Source organism: Lynx canadensis, chromosome D4 (assembly GCF_007474595.2).
Source record: "Lynx canadensis isolate LIC74 chromosome D4, mLynCan4.pri.v2, whole genome shotgun sequence".
Taxonomy (NCBI): domain Eukaryota; kingdom Metazoa; phylum Chordata; class Mammalia; order Carnivora; family Felidae; genus Lynx; species Lynx canadensis.
The window spans coordinates 16,899,227-16,912,642 of NC_044315.2; the positions used below are offsets into that span (position 1 = coordinate 16,899,227).

The 13,416-nt window shown below is 44.7% G+C and overlaps 1 protein-coding gene across 1 annotated transcript in view; it reads left to right on the forward strand.

Moving 5' to 3' along the window:
• The first annotated feature begins 5 nt into the window (after positions 1-5).
• OSTF1 (osteoclast stimulating factor 1) overlaps positions 6-13,416 on the forward strand; it is a 58,043-nt gene continuing 44,632 nt past the window's right edge. Inside the window, exon 1 of the mRNA XM_030294271.2 lies at positions 6-317. Coding sequence (XP_030150131.1) covers positions 284-317 — 34 coding nt within the window. The 5' untranslated portion in view covers positions 6-283. The remainder of the gene's footprint in view (positions 318-13,416) is intronic.

Here is a 13,416-nt window from a genome sequence, read left to right on the forward strand (position 1 = left end):
CCAGGAGCCAATTAGCGCTCGGAGGCCAGACGGCGGCCACTTCCTCGTCGCCCGGCCGCGCGCTCGGGAGGCTCGGGCGGCCGCGGGGCGGGGCGGGGCACGGCGCCGAGCGGCTCTGACTGCGTTCGCTAGTCCGACGGCCAAGGGTGGGCGCAGGTCCCTGAAGGCGCACCGCCGCACAGCAGACAAAAAGAAACTTTGGGGCCCCCGGAGTGCCGGCTGGCGGGGCGTTCGGTTGGCTTTTCGTGCTTGGTCTCGAGGCTCCGCCGCTCCAGGAAGCGCGATGTCGAAGCCGCCACCCAAACCGGTCAAACCAGGTAAGGGAGCTGCTGGCGGGGTCCCCTGGCCGCCTTGGTGCCCTGCGCTTCCTCTGCCACTTGGCAGGGCAGACCACGCACGTACCCGGCCTGGAGCCTCGCTCTCGGGAGCCGACCCACCGGGATGGGTCGCTTTGTTGCGTTCGCAGAGGGGAGGGAAGCATTTTGGACAGCAAGAGGATTTCCAGGATTAAAAATTTTTTTTTTCTTTTAGAGAGGAGTCGCCCCCGATTTTGCGACATTATCATTCGCTGCAACTTTCTAGTGGGTGTGATGGCTACTTCCCATTGAAGCTTCACTGGAAGACAGGGATCTTGCCCCTCTTAAAGAAATACATATATGTATCTATGCCTTGCAATGGTCTTTTAGCCACTTCCTCTTTTTTTTCAGTGTGTGTCACTGTCAAGTTAGAGTTCTTGACCGGCCAGAGAGAACGGGAAGTGCTCTGCTTGCAGGGTGGGGTGGGTGAGCGAGTGTCCTTTGGGACTTTTGAGAGGAGCCGCTTTTGAAACTGACCTCGGGATCTTGGGGAAAGCATTTAGAAAACTCTGTACTCTAGCTCGTGGCGAGGAGAATCTAGGCTGCGGCAGAGTAATCTCGGCTGTTGCAATTCGGAAGTGTCACTTTATCGTGCTGTGCAAGTCCTCTGCCTCCTCTCCCCCAATGAATTTGCGGGGTTTAAGCTGGAGAGGGTGAGATTACTAAATTCCTCCAAGCAGTGTTCTTGGCCTACAGTCCCTGTTCATTTTTGATTCTATTCTTAGAATATTTTCTGTGATATGGAGAAAGGAGAATGTGAAAGGGGCTGACGTATTTCAATTCAGTACTGTAACAAACTCGTGCATTCACTTGGTGAGTAATTACGGGAAACGTAGGAGATGGAAGATAAATGGCCCTGATACACTCTCGGGTTGTTTCTTCCAGTCTCCTGTAACTTCAGTATAGCAGGAGCTGAAATGTGTCCTTTCACATGAAATTTAGAAGTAAACTTGGTTGCAAGTACTACACCTTTCATGATTATCTAGTTTTCCTTCTTTACCATCATACTGTGGCAGTTTCAAGTCATTTTATTTGAAGATTATGTACAAACTCATATCTGTGACAGTCATTCACCCAGGACTTAAATTTTTTGGTGGGCTGGGTGTGAAGGAAGTTGCTGGGACTTTGGCTTTGCTGTGAGCAAAGATGGGGCGGGGCTAGTGCTGGGTTCTGTGTTTCTTCATTAGTGGAATCTGATGAGGAGTTTGCATTTTAAGAGCACGTGTAGGAGGCAGCAGCTTTCTAAAATCAGATGTAAATCAGGACCTCAAGTATCCAACAAAGCCTTGTTGTTCTTCTTTGATCGCCAAACAAAGTACTTTATTTTAAAGAATGTCCTGAGAAGTCCATGAGCTTTTTCATTTCTCTAGACCTTCAAGTGATGTCTGTGCTGCAGCTGGAAAAGCATTGACTGCGATGTGCAAGGGTGTGCACGAGTAGTCAGGCATACTCAGGTCTGATGGAAGGATCGCACTGTTACCGTTGGGGATACACTCCCACAAACTGTTTTGTTGTTGGACATTGCTGCATTCTCCTTCTCTTCAGCAAATCAGAAAGCAAATGTTTGAAAGAGCTTTGACTCCACACTGATTTTTAAATGAGATCCGAACTCAAGGTGACCACTGAAATCAGTTTGTGAGTTTACTCATTTATAGTGAGACATTCTACTTTCAATCAGGGTTGAGACATCGCATGGCCTGGCTTAATGGAAAACAAAACCGTCCCATTAGAGTAGTGGCACGCACGTACTGAGTGCCAGGCACTGATCTAATCACTTTACATGTATTAACTCATTTACTTCTCACAACAACCCTGTTGGGTCAGTGCCATTATTGTTCCCATTGCACAGGCGAGGAAATTAAGGCAAGGCACAGAGAGGTTAAGTAACTTGCCCAAGGTCAGTAGCCGGTAGAGCGGAGCAGGCTGGATTAGCACTGAGGTCCCTCTGGTTTCAGAATCTGCGTTTCTTACTCATAATGCTGTTCTGCCTTAACATCACTGTGCACCACTCACATGCATGGTCTTGTGTATGTTAGAGCTGGTGGGTGGGAGTGGAAAGGAAAGTGCCTCCGGTCCTCAGTCAGATTTTCGGATCACAGATGGCACATAAAGGTCACCCCCTGGCCAACAGCAGTGAGGAGAGTGGTGTTGAGCTCTACGCTCTTGTCCTGCAGGCAAGATGCATGGGTGAAAAATGTCTGGAGCAGCTTGAAATTAGGGGTGGGGGGGTGCATTTAATTTTTGGCTTCTTGATTTGTTTATACCCTGCCTCATCCCAGATGTTAAGAAGGCAAGAAAGGGCCATGTAGGAGGAGGGAAGAAGAATAAGAGGAAACCAGAGGAAAGGTTAGCTTACAGACATGCATGTCCCAAGGTCCTCCCGGGTTTCTAAAGATGGCTATAGACTTGGCTCTCAGCTTCCGGCATAAAGATAAAACATCAATTATAAGATTCCTACTCATCATAAAATTAAAATGTATTACTTGCTCTGAGGAGAGTTACTTTAATGACCCTGAGATCTGAGATAAACTTCCCATGGGTTCTTTCAAAGTGTTGGAGTGAACCGGACATCTCTGTAAGATGGTCTCTATCACGGTAGTAGTCTCTGTAGCTTCCTGCACAGCAAGACCCCAGCAAAACAGCATGGTTCAAGTCCACACGCAGTGCCAAAAGGAGGGGAGCTAGGTGAGGGAGCACATAGGCCTTCATGGAAGATTTTAGTAGCAAGAGACATTAAGCTATAATGTCAGTAATATACCTATTGGGATGATTGGCATATGTCCCATAAGGGGACCATTTTCTTTTGTACCTTCCTGGGGTTACACCAGAGTGTGGGTTTGCAGCCACATCCAAAATTCATTTGCTAAACATTTCTTAATATATGCAGCTAATCTTGTAGGCCTCGTGCTAGATATTGGGGTTCCAAGGAACGATAAAATAAGGTCTCACCCATGGAGGTGTCGAGCCTGATGGGGCAAATTTATGTATCTTAGACAATATCTTAGATTAACCTATATCTATAATTGGATGGCTGATCTTACCCATTTTGTTAAGAAAAATCTTGGTATTAAAAATAAAAGTAATATGTTTTTTCTACGTCTTTTTTTCTCCAAGCCTCAAAATATATATTTTTATTGTAGAAAATTTAGGAAATACATATAGAAAAACAATATATAAACATAGAAATACCATCCCTGCCTATCTAGTGATAATCACTGTTCTCAGGATTCTCCAAATCTATTTTATTCAAAAAAGAAAGCACAGTTATCCTCAGAAGGGTGTCTCAGTTTCAATTTTAAGTGGTTTGCTGTTGATTGGCTGATTTCCTACAGTCAGTAAATTATCATTTACACTCTGCTTGAAAATCAGTTGTCAGGGCACCTGGGTGGCCCAGTCGATTAAGTGTCCGTCTTAGGCTCAGGTCATGATCTCACGGTTTGTGAGTTCCAGCCCCACATTGGGCTCTGTGCCGACAGCTCAGAGCCTGGAACCTGCTTCAGATTCTGTGTCTCCCTTGCTCTCTGCCCCTCCCCCACTTGTACTCTATCCCTCTGTCTCTCTCTCTCTCAAAAATTAATAAACATTAAAAAAAAGAAAAATCAATTGTCACATTTTGACTCTTCCTTTCTTACTGATTTCTTTTTATAGGGTCACTTTTGGCCACTCAAGGTCTGTCATTGAAACTCTCCCCTCTAATTATCAGATGGGCCACCATCTAATATGGTTTTTAGTCATGACTTAATAGTCTTTAGCTTATTCTCTATGGGACCCCCCTCCTTCTTTGGGACCAATGTAGCCTCTCAGTTTTATAAATACAGCACTTTTTGTTCTTTTCAGCCGCCCTCCCAAGCCTTGCTGATCAATTAGGGTGAAGCCACCTGGCTTCTCAGAGTGTAGAGGACAGCTTGTATTTTCACAAAGACCTTTTTTTAAAAAAGACTTTATTCTGAGACTTCTGTAAAGATGGGCCAAAGGATATTGAATGAGATTTGAACTAGAATCGTCTCTTTCTAAGCCGGTTTGATAACCCTCCACTGTAGTTGGAAGCCTGATGTCTGACCTTGACCAGTTCTTTTAAATGGCTTATTGATCTTGGTGGTGGAAATAAAACAGCGTAAATATTTTATGTGTCTTATGAAAATAAATTCGTGGGACTTTGAAAAAGCAAATGTCAGTATTTGGGGTTCTTTTGTATTTACAATAAAAACATAAACTTCAAAGATGTCACACATATGCTGCTTATGTAACACTGTTGAGAGGAAAAAGGTCTTCATCTAAAATGATCGGAACTTTTGTGTATTTTTTTCCCCTCTGAATAAATTAATTCATCAACGGTGAGATGGGGTTGGCTAGAAATGTGCACTTGGATAGTTTCCTTCATAAACTTGATGCTGCATTTATGCCTGGTGGCAGAATAAAGTTTGGAAAACATTCTGAAACTTCCAGAATGATGATTATGATGATGATAATAATAGCTAACATTTATTTGGCCCTAAGTATCCGGTACTATGCAAAGCATTTTATGTGTTCTATCTCATTTAATTATTCTAACTTCCCTATGAGGTGGGTCCTAATATCCCCATTGTATGGGTGAAGTAGGACTTAATGAAGTCAACTGAGCCACTTAAAGGTCTCAGATCTAGGAAGTGGTGTTTTGGTTTGACCTGAGAATGGCACAGCGGCCTTAAGTGCAAGCTATATCTTTTGGACAGAGAAATCTATGAGGATCTATTAGATTGGCTTTTTGTTTTTGTTTTTTAATTTGTTTTCACATTTATTTATTTTTGAGAGACAGAGCAAAGCAAAGCGTGTGTAGGGGAGGGGCAGAGAGAGGGAGACACAGAATCTGAAACCCACTGAGCCACCCAGGCGCCCCAAGGACTGGCTTTTGTTTCAGGCAGCCACCTTTATTGACTTAGGCAGTTGTGTTATTTGCATTTGTGTTGTATAACTCCCCTCTTTCAATGCTTCTGTATTAGACTCTGAGATACTTTTTGAGAGTAGAATAACCTTTTATTTCCTTGTAACTTTGCAGCAGCTAAACTTTTTATTCATGGCAAATACATAAAAAGTCTAGATACATCATAAAGTCCTTGTCCGGAAGAAGGTGGAGTGGGCTGTGGTTGGGAACATCTTCTTGCTACACTATAAAGCAGCAAAGGCTGGAGGCAGTATCCATCGGTACTATTTCTGGAAACAGTGGCGCCCTCTCCATCTTGTGTTCCAGCATTCACACCGCTTGACTCCAGTGTCACCAGTGCAGTGAGCTTTTCTGACACACCTGTGTAGGGGAGGAAAAAAAAAATCTTCCCTCTACCTTCTTATGTTCTGTGTCCTGCAAATTAAGCTAATACAAAATCGGATTAACAGGAAGAAAAGGCATACAAGTTTATTTGACGTTTTCAGTTTTACCTGTACGGGGGCTATACACAAAAGAGGTGAAAATCCAAAGAAGGGGTTGATTTGAAAGCTTATGTGCCATTTTGGAAGCATGATACATCGTGGAGAAATGACTAGACAAAGGAAAGAGGGGTTTTGGTTTCTAGGGGCAGTAAATTATGGAAAGGTAAATATATAAGGAAGTAATCGAAGATAAGGATTATTTTAGTAAGGTTTGTTTGTGTAGACACAACTACCCGTCATCTCCACCTCTGATAATAAAAGTTTTCTTTTTTGTATGGGGGGAGAACTCCTTCATGAAGGAAATTTATGCCCTGCTTTTAGGCAGATGGGGAGAAGGAAGAGAGGCTTCAGAGGCAGAGACGCTGTGTCTATTTTTTCTCAATTACCTTCAGCTCAAAATACTTCTTATACCAAAGTGGCCTCCTTTGGAGTGGCATATTCTGACGCCCTTCACCTCATACTTCATGTCCGGTGAAAACCATTGCCAAAGTTGTACTCCGTTGTTTAATGCTCAGGGGAAGACAAAACACATGAGAGACCTAGAGAGAGAAGGAGAGAGGGAGAGGGACGGAGAAACGTCTTTCAGTGGGCTAATGTGAGCCGTCACGTCAAGATTTTGTATCAGTTTGTCAATCATACTTCAGTAAAGCTGGGGAAAAAGAGACGATCAAAAATATTGAAAGAGTTTGGGGAAAAACTTATAGATAACAGTATACAGAGAGCTCCCTGGTTCTTTTGAATGATCACGTGATATTCCACTGTATCTATTTACCCAGACCCACGTTAGATGGTTGCACAGTAGATTAAAATGCACTTTTAGATTGTTTCCACATTTACATAGTTACAACAGCCTGGCTGCTTACTTGGTGTGAGTTGATCTGCAAGAGAAAGTCCTGGGGGTCTGATTGTTGAATCAGAGCGTATGTGCATCGTCATCTTCATAGACATTTCCGAAATGCTCTCCAAAAAGGTTTTACCAGTTTACCTTCCTACCAAAAATGTGTGCACATGCCTTAAACAGAAAAATTTCAGTGCACAGGATAGGAGACAGGAATCAAAGGGCTGGGAAGTCCAAAGCAGAGAATTTTGAGGACTCTTGGGGTGTGTCACCTAAGGGGGGAAATTTAAGCAGAGTCTTAAATGCTGAGTAAGAGTTTGCTAGGCAGAAAAAGCGGGAAATGTCACTTGACTCGGGCACAATGAGATAACTTGGTATGTCCTCCAATCTCGGTTTGCCTGACTGCTTGGAGCTGAGCTCCCCTCTCTCAGAGAAGCCAGGGGACTTGGTCTGCACACATGGAGCCGTGAACTGGAGAAATTTGTTCCGAATTAAAGAGAAAGCCGTCGGCCTGGAGTAACAGATTGTGGAAAACAGTACTGCTCCCTGCAGAAAGTGAGACTGTCCGAGTGTCAGCCCTGTGCGCGCGTATCTGCTTGTCTGTTTGTCAGGATGTTAACAATGGCTGTGGGTGTTTGGGGTGCAGCCAAATGTTAAAGAGGGTCACAGCTTAAAGTCACTTAAGTCGCTGGTGGGACTGTGGTGGCCACTTCCTCTTAATGAATTCTTGCTAGTCACTTCCCACTTTATGCTTGGGCATCTGTAGAATTTTTAGAAAATCACAAGGCAAATTCCTCACCCTACTCTTGGCGTAGGACTTGGGGGAGAGTTTTGTATTTGTGGATTTGATTCACATGGGATTTAAAAACTCATTAGCATCCCTTAGAACTTGATGGACTACTTTGGTTTAATATTCTTGGGACCAAAGAATGCACTGAACGTGGTCCTTTCCTAGTCTGGGGCGCTGGATTTCCAGGGAGCCTGAGGCAATTTGAATTCAAGTTAAGGAAGACTCTAGAGACCCAACTCAGTTTATTCTCCTGCTGGAGGGTCTGTCTCAGGCCCCCTTACAAGGCTCTGAAGGCAGCCTTGAAGTCTCTGTGCCATCCTTTGACCCGGGGATTTTGCTTGGTTCTGATAAAGTCATGGGTTCTATTAAGGGATTCCCTCAGCTAACAGGAGACATTTGAATCGACTCACTTGCATGAGACAAAGAAATGACTTCCACCTGGAGAGTATTCTGGAGTGGCTGGGTCTTCCAGAAACCTCCTAATCCGACCCATGCCTTGGGGGGACCCACCTCCGAGTCCTAGCTCCCCAAGCATGGGTGGGGGCGGCCAGCCCAGGCGAAGCGCCTGGCCTTTTGTCACATCTGGCGGGCATCTCAGACCACAGAGTATCTTAGATTCCCTTGCTTGACAAAACCAGACTCTTGTGTGTCTAAAATGTCGCTTACCCAGGTTTACAGGATTTTGTGGCTGCTTTTTGGGCCTGTTGTTTTGATGAGTCAGCACAAGCTTGTCGACTGTGGCCCTGGGAGGACCTAAACAGAAGGTATTCTTGCTGGTTTTTTAGGCAGGAAACTGGCTGTGAAACACTCATTGCAACAGAAACCTGTCCCTCCAAAGTTCATTTTCTTTATTTTTGTTTTTTAAAGTTTGTTTTGAGGGGCGCCTGGGTGGCTCAGTCGGTTGAGCGGCCGACTTCAGCTCAGGTCATGATCTCACGGTCCGTGAGTTTGAGCCCCGTGTCGGGCTCTGTGCTGACAGCTCAGAGCCTGGAGCCTGTTTCAGATTCTGTGTCTCCCTCTCTCTGACCCTCCCCCGTTCATGCTCTGTCTCTCTCTGTCTCAAAAATAAATAAACGTTAAAAAAAAAAATTAAAAAAAAATAAAGTTTGTTTTGAGAGAGAGAGAGAGAGAAAGAGGGAGAGAGGAGGGGAGGGGCAGAGGGAGAGGGAGAGGGAGAGAGAGAATCCCAAGCAGGCTCTGCACCATCAGCGTGGAGCCCATCGCAGGGCTCGAACTCGCCAACTGTGAGATCGTGACCTGAGCCAAAATCAAGAGTAGGATGCTTAACTGACTGAGCCACCTAGGTGCCCCCAAAGTTCATTTTCTTAATACTGTGTCAAACTTGACATTGTTCTCAGCCTTATTCTTCTGTTAGGGAATAAGTCATTCCCTTTTATTCCTCTGCACTCAGGTTCTAAATATGAGTCACGCGAGCAGCTGCCGACCAGAACCTGGGCCTATGAACTGCTGAACCGTGAAGTAGGAGTCACTGCTTAGGGGTGACTGTCCACTTCCTCTTTCAGGGAGCCTGTCACATCGACAGGCTTACTTCTAGTACTTGCTTAATGCCTTCCTCCTCTCGGGCCAATTCTGTACCTAAGTATTGGGGCTCTAAAGGGTGCCTAGGACTTGACGCTGGCTTGGTAAGGAGCTCTGTTCTCCACAATGGGCTCAGGCCCACTTTCTGATTTTTGGTTGGTACCAGGTCTCTTGGTGTCTTGACATCTGGTCTAGCGCTTTTTTGTTTTCTGGCACAGGAAATCTGCTTCCTAGTTTGCCCTGAGTCCTTGTCATTGGCCTGCTTTTTCCCTGCTTAGGATACCTGCTCCATATCACGTGGACCTCTGGCTAACACACCTGTGTCTTTCCAACGTACTATGACCCTAAGATTAGTGTGGGTCCGTGTCTACTCTTGAATGGATTTCCCCTTGGTCTGCCTTCATTTTCCAGAACTAACCTTTGGCAGACCTGAATGTCACAGCCAACTAGCTGTTGGTTAAGCTCTCATTATTGTACCTCAAGGAGTCAGGGCCACATGTCCAGAGAGCCTTCCAAGAGTATCTCGCTGAAGACTGAAGTTTTCCTCTGAAGTCACCTGGAACTTGGTTCCTTCTACTTTTTAATTCCCCAGGGTTCTGGAAACAAAGTCACTGATTCACATCTGATGAACAAATTGATCTGCAGTGTTAAACAAATCACTGATTTATCAACATCCCCTTCCCAAAGGTATTTACGTTAAAGAATAAGATAAGCTAAACACAAGATTCCCGAAAAGAATTACCTTTTTTAAATGAGCCACTCTAATGGTAGGACTTCAGGCATGAAGACAGGCTCATAGGGTGATATAAGACCAAGCTGTGATTTGGAGGAGGCGGAGGCAAAATACAGTAATGGGTGCCTGGGTGGCTCAGTGGTTAAGTGTCCCACTCGTGGTTTCTGTTCTGGTCGTGATCTCCTGGTTCGTGGGACTGAGCCCTGCATCAGGCTCTGTGCTGACAGCGTGGAGCCTGCTTGGGATTCTCTGTCTCTGTCTCTCTTCCCCTCCCCCAGTTATGTACCCCCCCCCCTGCAAATAAATAAATAAACATTAAAAAAAAGAATATAGTAATGGAAAATGGACATTAGTTTGGAAATAAAGTTCTGGCCCCCATTCTTTTATTGACTTGCTGGGTCGCCTTGAGGAGTGAGACCACACCCATTCTGGTCCTAGGTTTCTTCATTTGCTTCTAAGTGTTCATTGCCTGAGACTAACTTTTCAAATTATCCCGCAGGTTTCTACATCATTTCATTCTGTGCTTCTTCTGGAGCCATGGGACATTTTCACTGGTCCTCTACCCACTGCGTTGCTGCTTCCAATGCTCAGGGCCAGACGATTGCCCACAGATGGAAGCATTAAATACTTGAAGGACTTTTTCCTAAGTCCAGATTTCCATGACAGAGAGAGGGGAAAGGATGGGAAGAGGGTTTGGGTGGAGACATAATATATTCTTAATTAGACCTGATCTGATTTCACTTAGACTCTAGCTACATAGGACAGTGGAGTTTGTTTTTGTTACTGTTTTGTTTTTTTTTTTCCTCAGTTGCCTACAGGCATACAGCATCAGGGTGGCCCTGCAGAAATGTGTCCAATGACATTCCAGTGGCAAAAAAAAAAAAAAAAAAAAAAAAAAAAAAATTGTCATTCCTGAATGGCTCTTGGGACTTTTATGTTTGAAAAATGTATAAAGTCAATTATAACTCAGTGACATCAACTCTGTAGATTTGAGATTTAAGAATATACTGCTATTTTTTTGAAATTAAGTCTCTGTGCAAAATATTGTTCTCCCATCTTGTTTTTTCCTGTCTGTTTTGGAGGTGACAATTTTAAGCCGTGAATTCAAGTTCAGACCTTGCTTTGTAGCAGTTCTCAAATTTCATTCCAGGAAGGAGGGTTTTCAGTGCTTCTCTTCAGAAGAGAGACACTTGTTCCACCAAGAGAGTGGTTCTCAGTCCACCTGTCACTTTGTAAGTTACGTAGGGCTCACACAGAAACCAGAAGCTGGGGTGCCTGGGTGGCTCAGTTGGTTAAGCGTCCGGCTTCAGCTCAGGTCATGATCTCATGGCTCGTGAGTTCAAGCCCCACGTCAGGCTCTGTGCCGACAGTTCAGAGCTTGGAGCCTGCTTTGGATCTGTGCCTCCCTCTCTCTCTCACTCTGTCTCGCACTCTCTCTCAAAAATAAAATAAAAACATAAAAAAATATTAAAAAAAACCCAGAAGCCACCTTGTTTGTTTGTTTTAATTTTTTTTTTTAACGTTTATTATTGAGAGACAGACACAGAGCATGAACAGGGGAGGGATAGAGAGAGGGGGAGACACAGAATCTGAAGTAGGCTCCAGGCTCTGAGCTGTCAGCACAGAGCCCGATGTGGGGCTCGAACTCACAGATGGCGAGATCACGACCTGAGCCAAAGTCGGTCGCCCAACCAACTGAGCCACCCAGGCACCCCTTGTTTGTTTGTTTTTAAAGAAAATAATATTTATATACTCCTAGGGATATAATGATAAATTTAAGAACATAACATTGTACATTGTACATTGTATTCTGATCAGAATAAATGTTATTGCTCTAATTTTAGAACTAAAAAAAATTGTTTGTAGTTAGAAGTTGAGTATTAAGTCTCTACTAAATGTCTTAAGACCATAGGTAAAGAAACTGGAGTTTGTTAGACCAGATGATGAGAGAAGGCAGGTTACTTCTGTAGCTGGACAGTGGGTACTGAAGGAGAGGGAACTCCTAGTAATTATTATGAAAGCCTGCAATTTACACAACCCACTGCATGTCGGTGGGAAGCCACCATCCAAGAGAGCACAGAACTTTCCCTCTTCTGTCCCTGTGAACTGGGGTTGTTTTCACTGTCATCCCATCCACATTGTAAACAGCAAGTGTTTCTTCAGGCCCAAGGATTTAGGAGGGGCTGTATTCCTAGACATTTTAGGGCAAATTCCAATGTTTCCATCCCCTGCCTTCCCTCAGCCGATGACCCCGTGTTCATAAAATGATAAATGATCGTCTGGGCATCCATGAATGAAAAGGAGTTAACAACACATACACACACACACACACACACACACACACACACACACACAAATCCATGAGCACTTTGCAGCCTCAGGAATGGGTGTGAAAGGTACCCTGGGCCTTGGAGTGGCTGAGGTTTTAGCCACCGAATGTAAGTACAAGACCCTCAGGAGTGTGCTGTCATAGCTCATGCCCAGGCCTTGAGTAGAAGGGAGATTTTCATCAGAACGATCCTGTAATTACCCTATTTTAATTACAGCCCCAGAAAACCACAGCTTTTCACTTGTCTGGCCTTACCACTCTCTAGGGGAAATCCAACCCCATTCTCCTTCCTCCTACGAGCATCTGATCTGGTGTGGGAAAATACCTGAGCATTTCTTTGGGTTAACATTCTCCCTTTTCTGGGAGCCACTTGGATTCCTGGGGTCTTTCCAGGCCTCCAGAGCTCTGTCTCAACCCTCCTTTTCGTAAACCGTCTAGACTTAAGGGACTAGGCAAGTTGGGAGAAGGAACTGATCGCCTGGGGCATCCTCCCTGCCTGGGCTGAACCTTCAGTGAGCTGCCAAGGTGTGGCCCTGGAATGGCCACAAGGTGTTAGGGCCACCAGGCCCCGCGAGGCTTACCACTTTCAGGATAGGAACCAGACCCTCAGGAAAAGGTAGTAAACCTTGTGAAGGAGCACCGTTGTCTGTCTTGACAGAGGATGCAACTAGGGAGTAATTTCCAGTTTAAAGGTTGTTGTATTAGTAAGTAGATGATCTTGGAAGAAATGAGTGTCTTAGACATCTTGTTGATTTCCTACAGATGGCCTCTCTGAACCCACTCTCCTGTCTTGGGTTCTGTTGTAATTTTGAATATGGGCTTTGGCAGAGTCTCGTGTCTGTGCTGCAGAAGAAAATTTGAGTCCTTTTGTTTTCTGAATGGAGAGGAGCTCAGTTTCAGGGGTACTGCCAGTCATTGCCCTCTCATTAGTTTCTCCTGCTGTGTTTGATAATGTTTCCCATTCATCCAGAGTTTGTATTGTTATATGAGAGTTCTGGTGTTAGTGAGAAGTAGTAAAATGCCCTCAGCTACAGATCTGGCCCCTGTGTGGCCATCAGGTAAGCTTCAAGTGAACACCTTGCTTAAGTTCGGTCTATGTCTCTAGAAATTTTCTTTTTTTGTTCTTAGATACAGTGTGTATCTTTGTCTTTATATTAGGTTTTAAAGGGGCCTTTTAAGTAAAGGAGACATTTTTATCATCATGTTGTCTTGCTAGCATGGATTTTTTTTTAATGTTTACTTTTGAGACAGAGAGAGGGACAGAGAACAGGACCGGGGGAGGGGCAGAGAGAGAAGGAGACACAGAATCCCAAGCAGGCTTCAGGCTCTGAGCTGTCAGCACAGAGCCTGACATGGGGCTTGAACCCACAAACCGTGAGATCATGACCTGAGCCAAAGTTGGACTCTCAACCAACTGAGCCACCAAGG